Genomic DNA, 23,718 nt, shown 5'->3' on the forward strand with positions numbered 1-23,718 from the left:
CCCTGAGGCTGACCGCTGGGCCCACTCACCGATGCGGTCCAGGCGGTCGATGGCGACCGTCTCGAAGGCCCGCCGCATCATGGGGTACTCCTCCAGCACCTCGTTGAAGTTGTCCACGCTCAGCGAGTAGAGGCGGCAGTAGGTGTCAGCCCGCACGCTCGCCGTGCGCCGGCCCCGCGTCAGCAGGCAGATCTCTGCGTGCAGCCGGGGCAGCGTCCTCACTGCTGGGCCACACCCAGCGGCCCAAGCCAGCTGTCCCCAGGGCCCTCCCAGCCAGCAGAGCAGTCCAGCCCCGCCCCCCACCGCCCCAGGGCCTTCCTGCTGCTCGGGTTCCCCACCCTGACCTCCGTCCGCCGCCAGCACCCCTGCCCACAGACACTCACCCCCGAAGTAGGAGCCGTCGGACAGCTTCATCTCCTTGTTGCCCTTGGTGAGCACACTGACCACCCCATGCTGGATGAAGTACATCTTCTTGCCAACGGTGCCCTCACGGATGATGTAGTCACCCGGCTGGAAGACCTCGAACTTGAGCTTGGTCAGCATGGCCGTGACGAAGTTGGGGTCGGCGTTGGCAAACAGTGGCATCGAGGCCACCAGCTTCCGGCAGTTGAAGTTGACGATCTCCTGTAGGGGTGGGAGGCGGGGGTGACGGCAGGGCGCACACCCGATCCTCCATCGCACCCTACCTTTGGGACTGTTGCACCTCTCAGACCTTCGGTTTGTGAAAGGGATTTAACACGTTAGCCTGAAAGCCAGCATCTTAATAGGCAAACACTGGAGGTTTTGCCACCAAAGACAGGATCAAGAAAAGATTCCCAAGATCCTCTACTGCTGAACTCTGTGTTGGCAATACTGGCCGATGCAGTTAGACACGAAGAGCATTCAGAGACGTAAGAATTGGAAAGGAAAAAGTAAAACTATCTCTTTACTATCTGTATTAATGGGATTGCCTGAAAAACCCGGAAGAGTCAACGGAAAACTGTAACAAGGGAAATTTGTCAAAATAGCAAGTGGTTAAAAAAACCAACATGAAAACCAAGAGCCTTAAAACGAATCCACGGGGGTAGAAGTCAGGATGACGGTTATCCTTGGCAAAGAAGCCTCTGCGGGATGGAAATGCTCCGTATTTGATCTGGGTGGGGGTCATGGGGGGATTTCACCTGACGGAGCATCCATCGGGTGTGCCCTAATGACGGGGCACTTTGCTTACCTTACAAAGAAAATCGGGCTTCCCTGATGGCGCAGTGGTTAAGAGTCCGCTTGCCAATGCAGGGGACACGGGTTCGTGCCCCGGTCCGGGAGGATCCCACATGCCGCGGAGCAGCTAAGCCCGTGCGCCACAACTACTGAGCCTGTGCGCTAGAGCCCGCGAGCCACAACTACTGAGCCCGCATGCCACAACTACTGAAGCCTGCGCGCCCTAGAGCCCATGCTCCGCAACAAGAGAAGCCACTGCAATGAGAAGCCTGCGCACTGCACAGAGTAGACCCCGCTTGCCTCAACTAGAGAAAGTCCGCGTGCAGCAACAAAGACCCAACACAGCCAAAAATAATTAAAAAAAAAATCCACAGCTTTTGTACAGGCAAACGAAAGGCACTTCGAAGAAGACGTAATGGATGAGAAGACCCCATTTCCACCCACATAAAGAGCTAAGTGAGATGCCATGGCACGAGTTTACCAAGACATGGCCAAATCTATATGAGGAAACGTTGAAAACCCTCCCAGAGGCACAGAAGAGCCTTGAACACATTGTGTCCTTAGAGAGCGCTGCTCACCATCTTCGAGACGGAAGACACCCGTTCTCCCCGGGCAGGGATACAGGACACAGAGCCCTGTGGAAATGCCGCCCGGCTCGCTTCTCGATAACCGGGGCTAGTCAAGTGCATTTAGAACAAATGAGCAGAAGTAGCAGGAAGCCCGTGACAAAGACAAGCAGGGAGGGGGAACTCACCCTCTAAGACACCGAAGCACATCGTAAACCTCTGCGATGCAGAGTGGGTTTGGCGCGCACAGAGCAGACAGGCCGATGGGACAGATGAAAAGTCCAGAAATAGACCCAAGCAGGAGGGAACTTCAGCCTAAGGTGCCCCTCGCCCACCAAGTCTCGGGGCAGAGCCAGATGGTTCAGCCCCACACAGCAGATAAGACTGGATCCCTTCCTCACGCCAGATTCCACGATAAATTCCAAAGGCATAGGGGGTCTACATGCCAATAATGAAACCCTACAAGTATGAGAAGAAAACGTGGGCAAATTCCTCTAAAGCCTGGGTGTGTACAGCAAGCAGGTATTGGGCACCTGCTGTATACAGCGAGCATGTATTGTGTGCCTGATGTCTGCAGAGAGTAGATATTGACCTACTGTGTACAGCAGTCAGGTGTTGAGCACCTGCTGCGTACAGAAGGCAAACACTGAACACTGTAACACTCGCTCTGTTACACAAGCACACATTGAACACTTACTGTGTACAGCAAGCATACATGCAGCACCTGACGTACAGGGCATAAAAATTCCACACGTGGGGGAATAAAACCACAGTAAGCAAGTTTTAAAGATAAAATGGCCAGGGACCTCCCTGGTGGTGCAGTCGTTAAGAGTCCGCCTGCCAATGCAGGGGACACGGGTTCGAGCCCTGGTCCGGCAAGATCCCACAGGCCACGGAGCAGCTAAACCCGAGAGCCACAACTACTGAAGCCCGCGTGCCTAGAGCCCATGCTCTGCAACAAGAGAAGCCACTGCAAGGAGAAGCCCGCGCACCGCAACGAAGAGTAGCCCCCGCTCGCCGCAACTAGAGAAAGTCTGCATGCAGCATCGAAGACCCAACGCAGCCATAAATAAATAAATGAATAAATAAATAAATAAATCGCTCCCAATTTTCAAAAAATAATAAAAACAACAAAAAGACCAAAAGTTCTGTAGGAAAACAAGCAAAAGTTATAAACAGTTTACAGAAAGAAATGCAAATAAGCCCCTGATGGCAGGAAAATAAGAGAATCGCACCTGAGGGGTGCACCTCTCACCTGGGCGTTTTGGGACCGTCTCCCTCGTGGCGCCCTCGGAGGGGAATCTGGACAGACCGGCAGGGCCCCGACCCCACCCTCGCCTCTGCCCTGTGCCGCGAGCTCCTCCCACAAAGCATAACAGGACCCAGAGAGGGAGCGCCAGGCACGGACACCCCGGAGGCCTGCCCGCCTTTGTTTTGTTAAAAAGGCAGAAAATGGACGGAGAGAGCAGGAGGAAACCGGGCAGAGGGACAGGACAGAAGACGGGCATTTTCTGAAAATATCTGGTTTTGTAAATTTGACTTTATGTAAACACCTAAGTAATGATCAAACACAGGTCGCCAGGGGCTGGCGGGAGGGGAATGGGGAGTGAGGGCCGGGTGTCCTGAGCAGCCGGGGAGGCCAGGCCGCGGGATTAGGCGGCAGTGGTGGCACCACTCTGAATACACTCGACACGGCATTTCATGCATGTTGTGGTCTGTGACGTGTTTGTCTGTAAATGAGTGAATGAATGAAAATAATTACCCAGCGAATATTTTCATTGCAGGTAGCCACAGTGCTTGCCTGCTGGGAGGCACCTCCACCCTCGGGAGAAATCCTAGCGCCCGTTCCTGTCCCTCCTCAGGGCCACGCAGGCTCACACTTGCCTCTGTGAGTCGCCCCAAGCCCCTCCCCACTCCGTCCCTCCCAGAGCTTCCCCTCTGGCACCACCTCCCTGGAAACAGGGCAGGGCACACGGCTGGCGCCCAGTAACTGCTTGCTGAGGGTCACGGGTTGAACTGTCCGCCCACCACCGTCATACGCTGAAGTCCTGAGCCCTGGTACGTGTGAACGGGGCCAGATGTGGAAACAGGGTCTTTGCAGGTGTGATTGGTTAAGATGAGGTCGTGCTGAACCCAGTGGCTGGTGTCCTTACAGAGGAGGGGACACAGAGACACAGGAACAGGCCACGTGAAGATGAAGGAAGAGGCCAGGGTGACGTGTCCACAAGCCAAGGACACCGAGAACCATGGGCCACAACAGGAGCTGGGAGGGGCAGGAAGGACCCTCCCTGGAGCCTCTGGAGTGGGCACCCCGCCCCTCACCTCCTGCAGGGGCCCGTGGGGCTCCCCCAGGACCCTCCTCCGCACGCGGACCCCCACCTCACCTCCCGCAGGGGCCCATTGAGCTCGCCCAGGATGCTGTCCTCGTCGAACATCTTGCCCTGGTAGCGGTGCTCGTAGTAGTCATGGATCTTCTGGCGGAAGTCAGCAGGCAGCTTGTGGAAGGACATGTACTGCTCCACCTGCTTGTACTGTAACAGGGCAGGGGGGGGCCCGGGTCAGCGGCCGCCGCTCCCGAGCCCCCGCCCCGAGTGGGCCTCGACTTAACAGTAACACAATACGAGATGCCCAGGGCGATCTGAACTTCAGATAAACTACCAAAATGCCCCAGATAAGGATATCCTGGGCAGGGGACTTCCCTGGTGGTGCAGTGGTCAAGAATCCGCCTGCCAGTGCAGGGGACACGGGTTCGAGCCCTGGTCCTGGAAGATCCCACGTGCCGTGGAGCAGCTAAGCCTGGGGCAGCTAAGCCTGTGCGCCACAACTACTGAGCCTGTGCTCTAGAGCCCGTGCGCCACAACTACTGAGCCCGCGCTGCACAGCAAGAGAAGCCACTGCAATGAGAAGCCCACGCACCGCAACTAGAGAAAGCCCACGCGTAGCAGCGAAGACCCAACGCAGCCAGAAATGAATGAATGAATTAAAAAAAAAAAGTTACTGCTATGTCCTGAATTTCCTTTTTTTTGGCCATACCACACGGCATGCAGAACTTCCCCTACCAGGGGTGGAACCCGTGTCCCCTACAGTGGCAGTGTGGAGTCTTAACCCCTGGACCACTGGGGAGTCCCGTCCTGAATTTCATCTGGCAACCCTTTCCCGCCACCAGCACCCCACCCCCAGCCCTTAGAGGGGGCTGTACTGGCCCCCGCCCCAGAGGTCCCAGACCCTTTGGTGGCCCTGGCTCCCCTCCCCAATGATCTTTCTAGAAATCAGCCCAGCCCCGCCTGGCCACAGCTGCCCTGAGCTCAGCGGAACCCGTGACGGCAGGCGGGTGGCGGCACCAGTTCATGTTTGGGTAGGAGGCTGGTGGCTTCCGGACAGCCGGGGTGCCTGGCACCAGGCCCAGCTGACCCAGCCGACCCGACTGCTGGGCACTGCTTGGGGGCTTGCAGCTGCCTGGCCAGGGCCAGCCACCGGATAGCAGTGCAGGGCCAATGGGGCGATGTCCCAGGGACCAGGCCCCCCTTGGCCTTAGGGAGGGGAGACTGAGGCTGACCTCCAGAAAGGGCTGGCCTGTGGGGTCGCACCCGCCCTCTCTCGGCCCTTCCCGGCCCACAGCCCTTGGATTGGCTCCACGGAGGCTCCCCCACCAAGGCCAAGTGCCAGGACATCCTTGCTCCCCCAGAGGCTTCCCCCGTGTCCTTGAGCGACCCTAGGACCCCAGCCCCTCCCGAGACGGCCCAGAGACCTTCCCCCCCGCCTGGAGCCCCCTGATGCCCCTTGGACTGGCCCTGTCCTGTTCGGACCCCTCTGGCTCCCGTCCCCTCCCTTGGCCTGTGTCTCCCTCAACCCCTCCTGCCCTGTCCCCCTCCAGGCTCCAGACTTCCTTCCTCCACAGAGCTGGGGGGATGTGGGGTGCCGCCCCCTCTCACCTTCTCCTGGTACTGGCGCCGCGAGGAGTCCAGCGACTGAATGAGGGCAGTGGCGTGGCCGATGAACATGGCGTAGCAGGTGGCGCCCACGATCATGCTCAGCATCGTCAGCCAGATGTCCGTCATGCTCTCCGGTGCCTGCCGCCCGTACCCGATGCACAGCATGTGGCTCATGGCCTTGAAGAGCGCGAAGGAGTAGAGCTCACTCCACGAGTGGTTCTGCAAGGCCACGGGTGGGGGGGGCGGGTGGGTGGGCGCTCGTGGCCCCCAGGGAGCCCCTTGACGCACACCACCCCCCCAGGGCCCCGCCTGCCCGTCCTCCCCCAGGCATCCAGGTGGTGAGCTCCGTGTCTTCCAGAGGTAACCAAGGGACACTGAGACTCAGGCAGCTGACATGGCTGTGCGCACACGTCACAGCCACTCAGCAGCAGGTGCGGGTCTGAAGCCGCCTCCCCACTTCAGTCCTGGGAAACTGAGGCTCGGAGGGGCCAGAGTCTAGCCTTGGGGGCTCAGGAGCCCCCACCACTTTTCAGCCTCTGATGAGAGTGTCTGTGAGGCCAAGAGAATGGGAAAGTTCCGGGGACCCCGGAGACAGTGAGTTGGGGACACTGGCATCTGATCAGAGGGGCGGAGAGGGGGGAGGCATCAGGCAGGACCAGGAGCCCTTCCCAGTCCTCAGCTGACCCGGCTAGGGGAGGGGGCAGCGGGCCCCGTTCAGGAAACAGGACCACATGCCTGGGTGTCCGGCCAGACAGTGAGCTGCCTCAGCCAGGCAGCTGTGCCAGGCGCCGGCTGGGCACCCACGGGTTTTCCCTCCGCTGCTCCCGCCCGTCAATGCCCACCTGCCCTGTGCCCCACGTGCAGGAGGAAAGCTTTTAACACTCAGCGTCTCAGCCAGGAAGTAATAGGTGCTTGTGAGTCTCCAATTTTTATCTCTCACGGCCCATGATACCACTTTTCCATTTGAGGGCTATGATATAAAACTGTCTTTTAAATACATGTATGCAAATTAAAAAGTGGAATGCATCGCAAAGCACAGTAAGCAGATGATGCGATCCCTGGGGGGCAGAAACTGTCCTATAGCCCTCAAACGGTCAAAGATCTCCATGGTCCCGGGGTCTGCAAGGCAAGGCTCGAAGTCGGATAGCAGCCCACAGGGGCGCTCACCCCCAGAGGAGTGTTTCAGGCGCCGTGCGCTCCGGGAGCGGATGTGGGGCGGGGGGCTCGGGGCTCACCACCATGCCGTTGATGGAGACCCAGCAGTTGCGCGGGAAGTCCTGCAGCATCGGCACTAGGAACTGCAGGCAGCCGTCCCAGTGGCACAGGAGCAGCATCATGCTGATGAGGTTGCAGATGCGCATGACCGCGCTGGCCAGGTCATAGGTCATGTGGAAGATCTGGCGGGTGGGGCGGCGTCCGTGAGAGTCCCGCAGACGGTGTGCGAGGGAGAGGCCTCCGCCCACGGCCTCTTGCGACCCGGGCAGTGGGAGGACGAAGCCCTCCGCAGGGCCCACTCCCCTTGGGAGCCGCCCCACCTCACCACGCCCCCCACGCGGCCGGTGGGGCCCCCGCTCCTGTGAGACCCGTTGCCTTTCAAGGTAATGCAGCACCCTAGACTAGAGCACATGGCCCCCTGCTCGGCCTGCCGCCCCGGGCGCCCAAATCTCTCTGCCTGGTCGCCTGCCCACTGCCCTCTCCCAGGACCACGGCCTCTTTCCGCAGCCTTGTCCCCACCCACTCCCCGCCTCGGAGCCTAGCTGCTGTCCTGGACAGTGGCGGCGACTCTGAGCCCGCGTGGTGGCCGCGGGCTTCAGGAATCAGGTCACACTCAGTCCAGAGGCGGGTCTGAACTTGGGGGAGAGGGGCGTGATTTCGCTTCTCGGAGCCTCAGTTTCCCCGTTGCCACCGGGGCTGTGGAGTATGCCTCTTACAGGGTAGAAGGAAGGAGAGCGGTGCGGATGCGTTAAGCGTCCATGCTGCGCTCCCTGTGACCCCCCGACCCTCCACCGGGTACAAGCTCCTGTGACCGCGCCCCGTGCCCCCCGCCCCCGCCCCGAGGCCCAGGTTCCACCCCTAAGGTTCCTAGGCCCCTCACTGCAGTCCCTGTAACTCCGCCCAGTGCCCCACCCAATGACCTCGCTCGTTTGCCTGTATCCCCACCTGTCCTCTCACTGTGACCATGTCCCTGGACCCCGGTAGCCCCGCCCAGAGTCTCCCATCATGGCCCCGCCTTTTTGTTCCTGGTGCCTCCTTGCCCCCCTCCTGCAGCCAATGGCCGGGTCCCATCACGGCATCCTCACCCATCACCACCCCCTCGCTCATCACAACCCCGCGCCCCTACATCCTAGCCCCGCTCCAGCCCATCACGACCCCACAGACCCCACGCCTGCATCCGCGTCACCACTCCTCCTCGCTCATCACGACCCTGCCCACGCCCACGACCCCGCCCCTGCGCCAACGTGCAGCCGTGCTCACCTCCTCCCATTGGTGGATGTAGCGGATGAGGCGCGACAGGCGGAGCAGGCGCAGCAGGCTGAGGATCTTGGTGAAGCGCACGATGCGCAGGGCGCGCGCCGTCTTGTAGACCTCGGAGTCGATGCCCTTCTCTACGATGAGGAAGATGTAGTCCACGGGGATGGAGGACACGAAGTCTACCACGAACCACGTGCGCAGGTACTTCTTCTTGATCTTCTCGGGGTCCAGGATGATCTCCGTGTTGTCCTCGATCACGATGCCCGTGCGGAAGTTCAGCACCAGGTCCATGAGGAAGAATGTGTCCGAGACCACGTTGAACACAATCCACGGGGCCGTGGTCTCGTCCTTGAAGAAGGTGATGCCCACGGGGATGATGATGAGGTTTCCCACCATGAAGAGCAGCATGGTGAAGTCCCAGTAGAACCTGGGGGCGAGGTGCAGCCGGTCACGCGGTCACACCTCCACCTTTGCGCGGGGCCCTGCGCGGGGCCCTCCGCGGAGCCTGCCTGCCCCACCACACGCGCATGCGCCTTTGAAGACCAGCCCAGCGCTCGCCTCCTCCGGCAAAGCTGAGACTTTGGCCCCGGCTACTGTGGACCCCGCCTCCAGGAAGCCCTCCCAAGCCCCAGACAGCACTGCTGGGCTCCCCCAGCCCAGGTCCCTCTCTCTGGCCCAGCCTGACCTTCTCTCCTTGAAGAAGCCGGAGACCTGGAAGAGTCCAAGAGGCCGCTCAAAAATTGACTAAATGTTTCCCAGGACCAAGAAGGCCCAACGTGCCTGGCACAAGGCTGCCGTCCAAAAAGCACTAGGGCCGAGCCAGGAGGGGAAGACAGACAAGCGGAGGAGCTGGAGGGGCGGGGGGGTGGGGGGTGGGAACTGCAGCCAGGAGGGTTGAGTGGCTGGGCGGCTGGGGGCTGCAGGTGCCGGGTGGGCACCGGACACCCACAGTTTGACATCCAGGTGCAGGACCCCCACCCTGGCCAGACTTCCCAGTGGGGCACCGGAAGGCTGAACAGGGGGCACTGGCTGTCCATCCATTTCAGGTAGCAGCCGGGGGGGCTGGGGACCGGACAGAGGCCAGGGTGCCAGGCCGTCTGGGAAAAAGGGAGAAGCCAAGGCCTGCCCGGCAGAGCGCAGGGCCAGGTGGCAGAAGAGCCTGAGGGACGGGACTTGGCCACGGCTCGGATGTTTCATGTGATAAGTACACCTGAAAAAGGGATGACTGGCCAAACATGCCCAGGACCGATACAAGTCCTGGAGGTCCATTCCAAAACTCCACCCGGGAATTCTGTGCTCCCAGAAAAAGGCCCGTCCATCTGAGGAATATTAACGGCCAGGCACAGTGTCCTGAGTCCAGCATTTACCCACGAGGACAGACAGATGCAGCAAAGGCCACATGGAGAGATGCCCAGCCCTGCGGCAATCGACAAAATAGGAAAGAAAACCACTCCAAGAGAAACCTGTTGGTTCCTGAGAAAGTTAGAGTCACCATGTGGCCCCGCAATTCCACTCCTGGGCCTTCACCCAAGGACTCAAAAGCAGGGACTCAAAGAGACACTTGTGCACCAGTGTCCACGGCAGCACGATTCACAATGGCCAGAGTGTGGGAGCAACCCGAGTGTCCACCAGCGGATGGACACACAAACACATGTGTCCCTCCACACACGGGGCGTCACGCAGCCACGGAAAGGAGAGAAGCCCCGACACCCGCTACCACGTCGGTGGACCCTGAGACCACGATGCTCAGTGAGAGAAGCCGCACACAGAAGGACCCACGGTGTGTGACTCCACGGATGGGAAACGTCCAGGACAGGCCGATCCACAGACACAGAGTGGGGTTGTGGCTGTAGGGGCTGGGGAGTTTCTGTTTGGGAAGATGAAGCAGCTCTGGCGAGTGATAAGGGGGATGGATGGCTGCACCACGCTGTGAACGTACTTACTGTCACTTGGCGGTACACTTTTAAATGGTTAAAGGCTAACTGTTATGTTATATTTCTGTTAACTCGTATACATAAAGAGAAAACCTCGGAGGCCCGGGGTCTCAGTGATGAGTAGATGCCCCAGATGGGGGTCTAAGCCCACAGCCCCTGTCTAGATTCGCACGAAGGAGGGTCTCAAATTCTGAACAGAGTCATGCGTCTGATTTTGCCCCTCACGGTGCAGGGAGAAACGCCCACCCCGCGGTGGGTTTCCAGGGCTCTCCCGTAGGCCCGGCGCCCTCCCCATCATGGCCGGAGTCCCCATGTCCTCTTGGAGAAGGCTCTAGCATGTGTAGGCAGGACAGGCCTGGGGGACCCTCAAAGCCTTCCACTCTCTGGGCTCCTCCTGGATGGATAGAAGAAGAGACTGAGGTTCCCAAGGGCTGGAGGGACTCTCTCAAATTAGCAGAAAGCCTGGCCGCACTGGGCTCCCTGTTTTGGGACTCACTGTGAATTGGCTCTGTTCTGAGCAGCCCCCCGAGGGAAGAGCTACAGCACCGCGCCTGCCGGGTGACCCAGGCCTTCCACTTCGGGGAACTGATCCCAAGGAAATCATCCAAGAGGAAGAGAAAACAATTAAAAAGTGATTTGTAACAAGATGTTCACAGCAGCTTGGTCTTCCAGAGCCAAGGTTGGAAGGGACCCAATGTCTAAGACCGTGGTGACAGCAGCCAGACCTGGGCTCCCGCCCACTGGCAGGTGTGACCTTGGGCAAGTCCCTGCAGCCCCTGGGAACCTCAGTCTCCTGTCTGTCCGGGAGGAGCCCAGGGAGTGGCAGGCTTTGAGGTTCTCCCCCACCCCCGGCTCTGTCCGCCCACATGTACTGGAGCCTTCTCCCAGTGGCCATGGGGACTCCAACCATGATGGGGAGAGCCCGGGAAACCCATCTCGGTGTGCGGATGGAGACCTCGAGAGCTGAAAGGGTTGACATGATCTGGGGTGAGTGTTAAGGGCAAAACCCAAATGACTGCTCCAAATTCAAGACCTTCCTTTGCCTGAATCCAGACAAGGTGTTGGGCATCTACTCATCCTCAAGACCCCCAGGGGCCCAGCCCCAACCTGACTGAGGGGCCGCACCCGCCTAGTCCCCATTTCCACCACCAGAGCTTCCACGGCAGTGGACGCTCACGCCCAGGGACAAAGCAAGCAGGAAGGCCAGGGGCACGAGCCTAGAAACCACGGAGGGGGTGGTTAGAAACCATCTAAATCGGGGGGCCTAGAAACTACCAGGGTCGGGTAGCCACAGCGTAAACGGCCAGGATGAAGACGGCCTCCTCCTTCACAGGCGACTCGTCCTAGACGTTCCCTCCTTTTGTTCTGGGGGTGGGGGTGGGGGTGCAGGCACCACACTTCCCCACTGACAGACCAGAGAGGTGGCCCAGCCAGGGAGGGGTGCAAAGACCTGAAAGCCAGCCTGCCGCCCCCAGGCCTGTGGCCCTTGGTCCTCCTGGAATTGGGTAGGAGGAGGGGAAACTGAGGGCTGGGGCAGAGGATCCAGGTCCCTCTCCCCAGCACCCCCTTTCCTCGCCCTGCCCGCCCCCTTGGGCTGTGCATCCCAGGGCTAATCACTGTCCTTCTCTGAGCCACAATGCTTCCTCTGCCCAACTTTGGCAGCCCCTCCCGCCTCAGGCTGCCCCAGAGACCCCTGGGACCCAGAGACCCCTGGGACGGGGTCGGGGCCTGCAGGGGCCTGAGTCAGCCCTCAGCCACCCAAGGCCTTCAGGGACAGTAATTAAACCTCGTATTGAAAAGTCCTTCCTAACAAACAACGGGCCCCGTCGGGAAACACTCAGATCCCGCTTCCTGCCTGTGCCAGGACAGGAGCTGGGCCCTGAGAGACCAGCAAGGCCGGGGCTCCCGGTGGGGTGCGGGGGCTCAGCGGCAACGACCCCCAGCGCCCTGTGGACAGGAGAGCCTGGAACCCTCTCCCGGGCGCCACACCCACATGGCTCTGATGTCAGCGGGGCCCCCACTGTGGGCCCAGCTCCCGCTGCAGCAGCTGCCCCGACCCTTCTCTCTGCGCAGACGGAGAAACCCAGGTGGGAAGTGGTGAAATGACGGAACCCAGGCGGCCAGACCTCCAGGCCACAGCTCAGGACCATGCTGTCACCCTCCCGTCTCCAGCACTTGGGGCCCCTCCAATTCCAGAAGCTGACAAGCAGCCCTATTCTTCCAGGACCGGGCAGGGCAGGGCCGGACGAGGGGCAGGGGCGTCCCGGGAGCTTGAAGTGGCTGCTCAGGGACGCTGTTAACAAGGGTAGCGGCTCCCTCCCTTCAGGGTCAGAGAACCAAGAACCAGGCTGGAAGCAGTCCAGGAATTACCTATCGGATCGGGCAAATCCTAGGGGATTAGGGGCCGGGAAGGGAGGGGGGGTCAGGGATTAAGGATGAGCTAGGGATGGATTATTAGGACCTGAGCCCTCGGATGTGAGTTACGGATCCCAGGCAGGTGTCAGGGATTGGGAAACTGAGACTCCTGCAGGGGAAGATTCCTGAGCAATCCCAAGACAGGGCAGGCTGTGGGGCTGACTGTGTGCAGGCCTGGGGGACATGTGGTGACCAGACAGACCCGGCCCTCCCTCAGGGCCCCCAGCCCAGGGGGGAGACAGGCGTTCCACACAGACAGATAAATGAGTGGGAGGCTTCAGAGGGGCCACTTTAGCCAGGGTGGGCTGGGACGGCTTCTCAGAGGAAGTGACGTGTGGGTGGATAATGGAGAAGGGCCGCTAGGCAGAGTGCGGGCACTGCACCCTGGGCGGATGAAACGGCAAGTGCAAAGGTCCCGTGGCTGCGTGGAGTTTGCCTTCCGGGGCGGCCAGGAGGCCTGGGGCTGGAGCAGGGGTGTGAAGGGAGGTGAGAAGGGGTGAGAGGGGGTGGGAGCCGGGCTCTGCAGGGCCGTGGAGGCCACGGCCATGGAAGGTTTTAAGTGAGAAGGACGAACATGAATCTTGAGATGCCCCTGCCGGCAGCCGGAAGGCAAGGAATGGGCAGAGGGCGGCGCCCAGGGAGGAAGTGGGGTAGCCTGTGCTCTTTGCATGTGGGTTGGGCTTGCTGATGGGGGAAGGAGGCAGGGTCTGTCCTGAGCAAGTGGGTGGCTAAGGAAGGCCCCCCAGTGTCCCCCTGAACCCCCAGGTCATGGATGTTGAAACAGGGGGTGTGGGGGTGTGACGTCTTTAAAGCAGTTAATTCAGGGGCCAGAAACCCCAAATTCTGGCAGGAAACCAATGGAGAGAGGAGAGGGGCCTCGGCCACCTCAGGCCCCTGACCCCTCACAGGGACCATGGAGCGTCCTTCCTCCCAGCCGGGTGGGCCCTGGGCCTCAATCCTCCCACCTGGGAAATGGGCATGTCCACCAACCCCCCACTCTGAGTGTCTTCATGCTGGATTCAGAACCGGGGAAACCCTGGCCCCCGCCCCTCACCACCGCCCCAACTTGGGATCATTCAGGGTTTATTCTCATGAGCTGATGCATCCTGATCTCGCGCTAATCCGTAGGGCCATCTGGGGCAGGAGAAGTCCTCCAGCCCCGTTGGCTCTTCAGGCCAGCCCCTCCACCACCCCAGGCCCTCAGGGACCCCACAGGATGTCACACAGATACAGGTCAGCATCCACCTGTCCTGGCTTTGTCTAACCTCCGCTGAGGGCCAGGAAAAGGACCCACTTATCTTTTCCCCACAAACCAGGCCTCCCGGTGGTACACAATTCGGGAACATTGAACTGAGATTCGGCAGCAGCAGCAGGAGAGACTCAGGTCAGACCTCAGAAGCACTTACAGACTCGGGAACGGGAAGAAAGGCCGTGGGAAGCCACTTGCCCACACTGTCTCTAGGGAGATGAAGCCTCTACCCCCCCCCCGACCTGCCCACGCGCCCACACGGCCACGGCTGCCTTGACCACCAAGTGACCACCAACTAAGGAGGTGTTGGAAGTGGCAGAAGAAGCGGACTGTCCAGAACGGGCGGTGGGGAGTTGCAGCCGGGCCCTAGCTGCCTGGGGCACCACCACCCACACCCTCCCCTCTGAGCTCTCCTCCTTTCCGCGAAGCCCTCTCTCTGGCCTCTAGAGCCCGGGGTGGCCAGGTGAAAGAGTTAACTATATTTCTTCGTCATACATTTTTGGGGGCAGGGGCAGAAGATCCTGCCAGGGCCCCAGGACCTCCGGGAGGCAGTGGCCCAGGCTGTGACCCTCCATGCTGGCCCCTTGGCCGCTCTCCCTGCTTTGCTCTGGGGTGGTCTTCATGCTTGTTCTGACTCAGAAATGGACCTCAGGGTGCAAAGAAGGAAAAGCAACCCTCCTGAACCTGAATACTTCCTGCTGTCCCTCGAACACGCTTCTCCCCTCCCCCACCCCCACGGAAGCTCCTAGAACATCTGTATCCGGGCGCCAGCTGCAGTGCTACTCATGGCCCCATGAAGAAGTGAAGACATGCCTCAGAAAGGGCTGGGGCTCACGACCTGACTGGCCTTGCCGGGTACCCATGTGTGCCCCTCGGCAGGTTCCCAAAACCATCCTGGGCCCCGCCCCCGCAACGTGCCAGGCCCCAGGACGCCATGGAGGTGGGGGGGAGAGGCAGGTAAGCGTATCAAGGAAAAAAGGCCGCTTCTGAACGCACGGACCGTGCAGACATCGACCGGAACGAGAGAAATGGGGTGCACCACACATTTGGGGAAACCGAGGCAGGGAAGCCCGGAGAGGACTCCAGGCCATGCACAGCGGGCGCAGGCCTCGCTGCAGACTGCCGCAGCCCCTCTGCAGCCCGCTCCTCCGGCCTCGGTCCAGTCACCTTCCTCAAGAGCCCCCCTCCCCGAGGACTGTGCAGACGCCTGCCCTCCCTGGAAGCCCATGTGGCCCGAGGAGCTAGGCGTGACCAAGGCTGTCCCAGTTGACCAAACATGAATTGCTCTGTGCTCCATGCCAGATGGGTGCCGTGCCAATCTGAGCAAAGCTGCAGCTCAAGAAAGTGGAGATGCCATGGCCCTGGGCAGGACCTGGGGCTGGGGGAGAAGCCTTGGTCTCACGGCCCAGTTTCCCTTTTAAGTCATGTCCAGGGCTTACCCGGGCACCAGCGGGGATGGTGTCTGCACCGTCAGGTCATGAGGACAAACGGAGCCAAGTGTGGACAAGCAGACCCAGAAAGGCCTCTCCCTACTGCTCCACAAATGGGTCTTAAAACTAACACCCACACGAACACAGAGATGACCCACGGCTCCCCCTGGGCAGCCCCCTTATCTTGAACAATCCCCAGGATGCCTTTCTCCTCCCACTTCTTCTTGGCCTGGACAGGACATGGCCAGGGGCCAGCTTGCCTGACAGTCCAAAAGTGGAGACTCAGGGGCCAGCCTGCCCAGGAATGAATCCCTGCTCTGCCGGGGACTAGCTGTGTGGCTTTGGGCGAGTGGCTTTACCTCTCCGTGACCCCCTCTCCTCGCATGTAAATTTGGGGTAGCTGCGGCAGCCACCTCACATCTGACATGAGGATTGGATCTATATTCTTAAGGTGCTGTGGCCCAAGAGGGGCTCAGGAAGCACTTCTCCGATCATGTGCTTGGGGGGGTCTGTCTCCATATTGAATCCGAGGGGTCTAGAAGGGTTCCCAAAACGTGTGGGGGGTTGTAGAGGCCCCGCAGCACCCCAGCTTGGCAGGGTCTTAAGGTTTTTACTTTGACTGGCTCACCTAGTCCCAGCTACAGGCCCCACTCATCCCTCCCTCACCCCCATCCCGTTGCTCACCCCCAGTTTACAGTGTATCTGCCCAGGGACCCACGGGCAACTGTGCTGGACGCGCACAAGGCTGGGGACGCCCAGCTCCTTCTCCCAGCAGCCCCCACCCCTTCTGTAGCTGAGAGGAAGCCCAGGGCCACCCACAGCCCTGGATGCTACAGGCGGATGTGCTGGAGGGGACAGAGGAATGGCTACTTTCTGCAGCCACCTCCCCCTGCCCACATGGCCCCCACGTCCCTTTCCAGCCAGCTGACTTTAGCCCCCATTCACAGAGGGGCCAGGTGGGCCAGGGAGCCCTGGAAGTCAAGTTCATCCCCATTTCACAGACTGGAACCATCTGCAGGGGTGCTGAGCCCCCATGCCGGTCGGGCCCATCCAGAGGCACCCCATCTGGGCCCCCGGCCTCTCCCAAAGCCGCCGGTCAAGGCTGCATTCACCTCCCAGGACGGTCTGAGGGTGAGGAGCTAGACTCCTGGACATTCTTCCACCCTCCGTTCCTGAGTTGTGTGCCCCTGGGCCTCCGTTTCCCCAGTTGTCAGGCACAGGGGATATGGAGGGCCAGGGAAAGGCAGAGTCCCACAGCTCCGCTTTCCCAGCTCTGGGGATCCAGGAATCCGACCTCAGGCCTGAGGGAGGCGAGACCCGCGGCGTCATAGGATTCGGAGGCCGCTGGACTGCTGTCCGTGGTGCTGAAACCGTGCCTACCCTGAGATCGTGGCCCGGAGGCCTGGGGAGACCCTCTGCACCCCAACTCACACACCCCAGTCACGGACACATCACCTCACACACACACCATGCACACACCTCACACCCACTGCCCGCTGATGCGCACACACTCCCTCTCTCCCCAACACACACCAGTGATCCGCCATGCAGACACACCCCCCAGAGCACTCGGCCCCTGCCCGCCGCAGTCACATGTTCGTGATCACACACACGGCCTGCAATGATGTGCATCGTTCACACTCCCAGGCCACACAGCGCTCACCCGGGAACGGAACTGCAAACATACGCGGCGGCGTGACACTGCTCCAGCCTTGCTCCGAGGCTTTCCACGCACCAACTGGCTTAATTCACATCAGCATCTACACAACTACTGACACCTGGGCACACCACAAACACACGCGGCTGAGCCTGCTCCGGGCCTTGCTCTGAGCCTTTCCACGGATCAGCCAGCTGAATTCACATCAACATCACCACCACTGACACCTGGGCACACCACCCAGCCGCTGGAGCTGATGCGGCTCAGAGTAGACACAGCCGGGGGACACCAGCACGAACAGTGTCCCCTCCTTGCGCAATACCGAGGCCCAGGGACCCGGAACGCGCCTCCCTGCGGCGTGGGACGCAGGTGGAGACCCTGGGACCCGGCGTGTCCGCTTAACCCTTTCTCCGCCAGCCTCTACGGGGTGCGTCCTTCCCGGGCGCCCTTCCTTCCTCCTTCCTTCCGCTCCGCTGCCTCGCCGGCGCCCACGTTCCCCTCTATTCGTCCTCTCCGCCCCTCCGCGCTCAGACCTTGGTCCTGCGGCCCGTGACGTGCGCCCACCCGAAGGGCGGGGAATGTCAGGCTGCGTGGGAGGGGGCGCGCGCCTCCCAGTGTCCCTCCAAGGGCGGCGCCTCGAGCGCCCAGGTCATTCCGGGGCGGGTCCCGGACGCGCCCGAGGTCACCGAGGGGCCCCGAGGTCACCCGCGGGGCACACCGCCCCGCCCTCTCCACAGCGCTCCCAGGACGACCCTTGTGCGCGTCCGCTGGCCGTGCCCCTCCGCGCTGGCCGGCCGGCCCTCCGGGCGGCTGTACCTGAAGTCGCTATACGGGTGGATGATCCAGGCCCCCGCCGACTTGACGCGCTCCTGCTCCCGCTCCACGGCCTTCTGGCTGCCGAACATCCGCAGCGAGAACTTGTTGACACCCGGCTGCAGGAGCGCGCCGAACTGGCGCTGCATGAAGCTGGCCTGGCTGCCGCGCGACTCCCCCGCCGGGCCCGCCTCCTCGCTGCCCGCCTCGTCCGCCGGCCCCGACCCCGCGCCCGGCTCCGGCGCGGGCCCCGCGGCCGCCCCGCGACACGAGAACGACACCTTAGGCCCCCGCGCCGGGCCCTCGGGCCCCGCGGGGCTGCACTGCGGCTCTCCGCGCCCGCACTCGCCGTTCGGGCTGCCCTTGGCCGTGCTCGCCGCGCCCGGGGTGCCCGGGCGGCCGCACGAGCTGTCTCGGCTGCGGAGTCGGGCCCGCTGGCCGCCCTCGTCCGCCGCCTCCGGGGGCGCCGCCTCGGTCCGGGGCGCCTGCTGTGGGGGCGCCGGCCCGGGGCCCGGAGGGGGCGCGGGCGGCGGCGGCTGCTGCTGCGGGGGCGCGGGCGGCGGCGGCGGCGGCGGCGGCGGCGGCGGCGGCGGCGGCGGCGGCGGCGGCCCCGGCGCGGGGGTCGCGCCCGGGCTTTCCCCTGGCCGCCCGCCGCCCCCGCGCGCGTCCATGGCGAGGCGGCGCCGGGCAGTGCGGAGCGGAGCCGCCGCCGCCGCCGCCGGCCCGAGCCCGAGGGAGGGGGGAGGCGGGGGTAGGGCGGGGCGGAGCCGCGAGGGGCGGAGCCGGGGCCGCGGGGGAGGGGAGGGGGCGGGAGCCCCACCTCTGCCCGCGCACACTCCCGGCGCGCCCCGCACGGGTCCCGCGCCCGGGAAACTGAGGGCGCTGGCTCTGGGACGGCCCAAGGTCACGCGGCTCGAGGCCTCGGAGATCCGATCAAGCCTAGTCCCAGAAGGGGAAACTGAGGCCCGCGAAAAAGAGGCACGCGCCCAAGGTCATCGCCGCCGCGCGCGACCTTGACGAGGGGCCTTCTCCTGGCGCTTCAGTTCGCCTCTGTCCAGAGGACACAGCGGGGCGGTAACCACTGAAGCTGGGGCTCGGAGAAGTGGAGCCGCCCCCATACTAGCCTCCATCCTTTCTATAGGTTTGAGAATTTCCATAATAAAAGGCCACACGAGCCCTTGCTTTGTCACTTGAGCCCCCGGACAAAGACGTGTTGTGTGGGGAGCGGCAAAGTGGGGTCAGGCCAGGAGTCTCCAGGTCCCACTGTGGTCCCCTCTCCCCCACCTCCTGCATATGAGGAAACTGAGGCCGAATTGGGCCAATAGGAAGAGCCACCCAAGGGTTCTGAGGATCCCCACCTTCAAACAAGGCCCTAAAGTACAGTGGGGGGCGGGGGGGGCTCTCCCAAAAGGTTGGTGGGCTTTAAAGTGGGGAAGTGCCCAGGGTCACAGGGGGACCCAGGGTCTGCCACCCCTTCCCACCGGATGCCCACATGTGAGCCCCATTGGGCTACCCCATTTCTCTGCCCCTTGGGCTCAGGCTCCAGCCAGCCCCCGCCCCATAGGCCCCCAGATCTGGAAAAACACTCGAGGCTCTGCTTCTGGGGCTAGAGCCAGGCTGGGGAGTGATTCCTGGCGTCAGGTGACATAGGCCACAGGCCCAGGATTCTTCCCAGCCTCCACTCCCCACCCCAGCTCAACCAGCGCATCCTGCACAAAGGAGAGATGGGGAGCAGAGATAAGGAAAGGCCTGGAGATACAGGGAGAGGGATGGAAGACCACCGCTGGCCTCCAGGGACCCTCTGGCCTTCTTAGCGCTTTCAGGCCTGACATCATATTGGGTGACTTCACCCACCTGGAGGTCAGGACCATGAGGGTGGAGATGTGACATGTCCCTGTGCACAGTAGGTGGGACTCAAGGGCATTGAGGGATGGGCCCATCTGAACAATGGGTGGGCTGAGCCGGGCCATCTCCTGTCCCCCTGCAGGCTGTCCTGAGCCCTGGGGGTCCTTCCAGCGGCCACCTCTGCTGTGTCTTCAGTCAGACCCTGCCAGACCCACAGCCAGATGGGTGGACAGGCTGGGCCGCCGTCTGCCCTGAGTCTGCGAGAGAGAGAGAGAGAGAGAGAGAGAGAGAGAGAGAGAGAGAGAGAGAGAGAGAGAGGCTGGGCAAGCAGCAGAGTCGGCAGTGCCAGGCTGTGGCCCGCCCAGGCAGCTGTGTGTTCCAGCTGAAGGGGGATCTTTCATGCTCGCCCTGGGAAGATGTCAGTCCAGGCAGGCCGCCAGAGCCCCAGGGCTCTCGGCTGAGAGCAGGGAGGTGCACCCGCAGCCCAGCCCAAGGACCCACCAGGCCTGGAGAGGCAGAATGGCATCCCTCCCCCAGGGACCTGGCCTGGACCTTCAAGTCACAGAGGAGGAGAGGGTCCCAGCCCCTCTCCTGAAGACTCCTCCCCAACACACGGGCTCCACCCTGGGCCAGGCGGCCACCAGCCTCTGTCCCTCCCACCCCGTCTCACCACTTGCCCTGGGCCAGAGCATTCTTAGCATTCATTCATTCATTCACTAAATACTTATGAGGCACCTGATGGGGGCTGGGATTCAGAAGTGAACCTCTCAGGCCGCCCCCACCCTGGTGGGGTGACAGTCAACACAGCACGTGTGATGTTTAGCAGACGTTGTAGTGTCCGTTAGAAGGGGGTGAGCTCAACCTGAGCCAGGACAGGGGATGAGGTGTTGGGGGGATGTCTGAGCCTCGCAGAGTGGGTGGTGTCAGAGCCAGGACCTGAGGGGAGGATGGAGCCCAGAGCGGCCGGCAGGTGTCGTGGCCTGTGCAAAGGTCCTCAGGCAGGACGGTGCCTGGTTGGTGTGAGGAGAAGGGATACTGAGGACCTGGCGGGTGGGGGGTGTAGGAGATGAAGACCCAGAGGTGGTGGGGGTGGGGTGGGCTGGGGACAAGCCTGGGCAAACAGGAATAAAACCCCAAGTCAGTTCACAGTGAGTGGTCTGTTACCCAAAGCTGCTGGACTCCCACTTCCCGTGGAAGGAAGCCCCAGTCCCTCCCCACCCAGTTTGCCCCACCTCTTCCTCCCCAGCGCTGGGCTCTGGGCACAGGGGCTTCCAGCAGGCCCAGCTGGCCTGGGCCCGAGGCCTTTGCCCTGCTGTCCCGCCCGCAGCTCCCCTCCCCAGCCTCTCAGCACCTCAACACATGGCCCGTGTTTCCTGCTCAGCTGGGGCGGGTCCAGGTCCAAAGCCCTGGAGCCCACAGTTTGGAGGCCCTCTGACGGCAAAATAGTTAAGAGACCAGGGAGACAAAGCCAGGCCAGGGTCTTGGCAGGCCCCGGGCCAGGGAGGGTTCTCAGAGCTTAAGCACCACCGCCAGACTCGAGCAATGCTGACTGTCCCCTCAGCCTTGTGTGGCGGCCCGAGTGCCCACATGCGCCGCTGACTTCGGAAGGGGGATGACATCTCCCAGTCTGGGCTGCCCGCATGAGCGCTGTTGTACCAGGCAGCGCCCCGGTGTCCAGCCCCGACTGGAGAGTGACCTTACGTAGGGAGCCCCTCACCCAGGCCTGAGTTCCCTGGCATCTGTGCGATGAGGGTGGGGTCCTCGGCGGACCTGGGACTTCCTTTCCCTGTGGACCTCACTCCCTCTGGGACCCCCACACCTCTGGCCCATTCCTCCTCACCTCTGCCCCCTGCTGCCAGGCGAGACCCCTAAATTCGTCTCTCGCTGCCAGCCACCATGGGACCTTGGGGTGCCCCCGGTGTACAACAGAGATGCTCTTCGTCAGGACCCCAGAGTGGGGGAGGAACGAGGCTGGGGCTTGGGAGGCGCCCCCCCCCCACCATGCCTCCAGCGCAGGCCCCATCCCCGTCCTCGAAGGGCTCCCAGTCTGGAGGGCGGTGGGCCCAGGGAAGGGGTGGGCAGCCTGTGCCCCAGAAGGAAGGCACGCCCAGCCCTGCCCCTCTGCCTCAGCGACTGGGACCCCGAGACAGACCCCGGGTCCTGAGCCTCCAGGCGTTTGCCAAAGATGATATCACTGGATCCGGTGACTTCCTGTCCCGCCCCTGGGGAAACTGAGGCAGCTCCAGCGGCTGCATCCAAGAACAGCCCCCAGGGGCACAGGGGGCCGAAGACTTGCCAGTGCTCATCAAATGCTCGGGGAGGGAGACATGCAGAGCCGTCTGCCCAGCGGCCCTGTTTGCTGGTCGGGCTTCTCCTAAAAGCACATGTGGGCAGCGTCCCTCGCTGGGGGCCTGGTCCCCTCTCCACACCACATGCCACCCCCTCCTGTCCCCCAAGGCGCTGCCTGCGGACAATCCCGCACTTTCTGTCTAGACAAAGAAACCAGCAGTCGTTCCCGAGCCCCAAGTGTGTGGGCGCCAGGGGTGCAGCAGGAAGGTGGGCGGAGCCCCAGCTGGGGTGCGGGTGGGGACACACACAGACCCCGAGCAGGGGACACCCTCACGTGCCCTCCAACATCAGGCCCCAGCCTCAGCAGCGTCCCCGGAGAGGAACCAGCCTCGTTGTCACCTTCTGTGCTGGCAGAACCCCCGGACCCATGTACACTGTCAGTGACAACCACGTGGCCCAGTGAACAAGCAGGGATGTACATCCTTTGGACCAGAGAAGTTTAGATGGGTGCCCAGGACCGAGGGCCCAGCGTGTCCAGCTAGGGGGCACGAAGGACAGGCAGGGTATCCCAAGACCTCTGTAGACAGGGGCTCCCCTGACTTCCTGGGCCCCAGTGCCCTCAGGGGTGTGCACGTGGTGCCCTCTGGTGGTGGCTGGAGGGAATGGCTGGCCAGCCGCAGCCCCTAGCCCCAGCCCCAGGGCTTCGGGGCCCAGCGGCCTCAGTTCCTGTGAACTGGGAGGCACCTCCTCCAGGTTATGCGGTGCAAGGTCCCCCTAAAGGAACCCCTACTCTCCCCGTGGGCGCTCAGGGAAACCAGACCTGCGGGTGACTCCGGGGACACACCTGGTCAGCGGACAGGGGGCAGCCTGGTCCACCCCACCCCCGCCCCTCCCCAGCCCCCAGCCCCTGTCCCGGGGCTGTGGGACTTGCAGGGAAGAGGCCCTCTCCGTCCCCGCTCAGAACCCACTGGGCCTCGAGCCGGTGGCCAGTGGGCCAAGTCTGAAATCTGTCAATTCTTGAGGCTTTGGTACGTTGGGATTTGTTTTCGCCAACGTTGAAAAACGCAGACTTCACACGCGGGCCCAGATTTCTGGCTTCTCTGGAGAGTTAGGAAGAGCTGGCCCAACACTCTGAGACCCCTGCCTCCCCCGAACAGCAGGTGGCTTGAGACCCTCACCCAGACCTGCAGGTCTTGCAGGGCTCCAGGGGGGGACATGGGGTGACCACAGCCCCTGGGTGTGGGAAAAGGGTCACCCTGGACAAGCCCTTTCCCCTCTGGCACTGTCTCCCCAGGTGTGCCCAGTGGGAGGCCTAGGTGGTACTTACCGAGTCCCAGGGCTCCGCCCCACCTCCTAGGACTTCCTGTTCCACCCCCACCCCCACCCCCACCCCCACCCCGCTTCAACCCCACCTACGCTCCCCCATTCGGCCCAGCTACTGGGATGCAGGCTGGGTAAGCAGGCAACCCCCTTCTCCCCGCGGGGGCTGGTGCACAGCTGCTCCTGGGGTTCTCTGGGCTGCCTCCCACCCCCAGCTAGGGTCCCAAGAGGGGCAGCCGCGCCCCCACCCCAGATGTGCCTCGGGACAGACTCCCAGCTCCAGAGGGAGGCCCCAGCTGCTCACCTGCCCCTCAGGCCCCCAAAGGCCCCGGGAGCGTTCTGACCAGGACAGCCGGATGCCTGGCGGCGGTGGCTGATGGCCGCCCATCCCGACCTGGGGGTCCGCGGAAAGGATGCCCTGGTTTTGTCCAGATACCCTTTGAAGGGCAGAAGCAGGCTTAGAAGAACTGGAGAGCCGGACCACTTCTGTTGCAGTGGTCCGTACACCACTCCCGGCTTTACCCGTCACCCAGCCCCCGTGCACCCTAACCTCGTTACGCCTCACCGGCTGAACCCCCCCCGAGCTTTCTTGGTGAGAC

General features: G+C 62.4%; 2 protein-coding genes across 10 annotated transcripts in view; one reads left to right on the plus strand and one right to left on the minus strand.

Annotated features, from left to right (window-relative positions):
* Positions 1–4,731, plus strand: part of POLRMT (RNA polymerase mitochondrial) — a 20,644-nt gene extending 15,913 nt beyond the window's left edge. For 6 of the 9 annotated variants that reach the window (XR_012331181.1, XM_033855018.2, XM_033855022.2 and 3 more), the window contains one exon: positions 3,548–4,731. The gene's annotated coding sequence lies outside the window, so the exon portion shown is untranslated. The remainder of the gene's footprint in view (positions 1–3,547) is intronic. The other 3 variants (XR_004526113.2, XR_004526114.2, XR_004526115.2) reach the window with 3 other exon arrangements.
* Positions 1–18,336, minus strand: part of HCN2 (hyperpolarization activated cyclic nucleotide gated potassium and sodium channel 2) — a 21,013-nt gene extending 2,677 nt beyond the window's left edge. Inside the window, 7 exon segments of the mRNA XM_033855025.2 lie at positions 30–194; positions 384–624; positions 4,148–4,294; positions 5,696–5,914; positions 6,931–7,092; positions 8,171–8,594; positions 17,669–18,336. Coding sequence (XP_033710916.1) covers positions 30–194; positions 384–624; positions 4,148–4,294; positions 5,696–5,914; positions 6,931–7,092; positions 8,171–8,594; positions 17,669–18,336 — 2,026 coding nt within the window.
* Between the last annotated feature and the right edge of the window lie 5,382 nt (positions 18,337–23,718).

This window comes from Tursiops truncatus, chromosome 3 (genome assembly GCF_011762595.2).
Source record: "Tursiops truncatus isolate mTurTru1 chromosome 3, mTurTru1.mat.Y, whole genome shotgun sequence".
Classification (NCBI taxonomy): Eukaryota; Metazoa; Chordata; class Mammalia; order Artiodactyla; family Delphinidae; genus Tursiops; species Tursiops truncatus.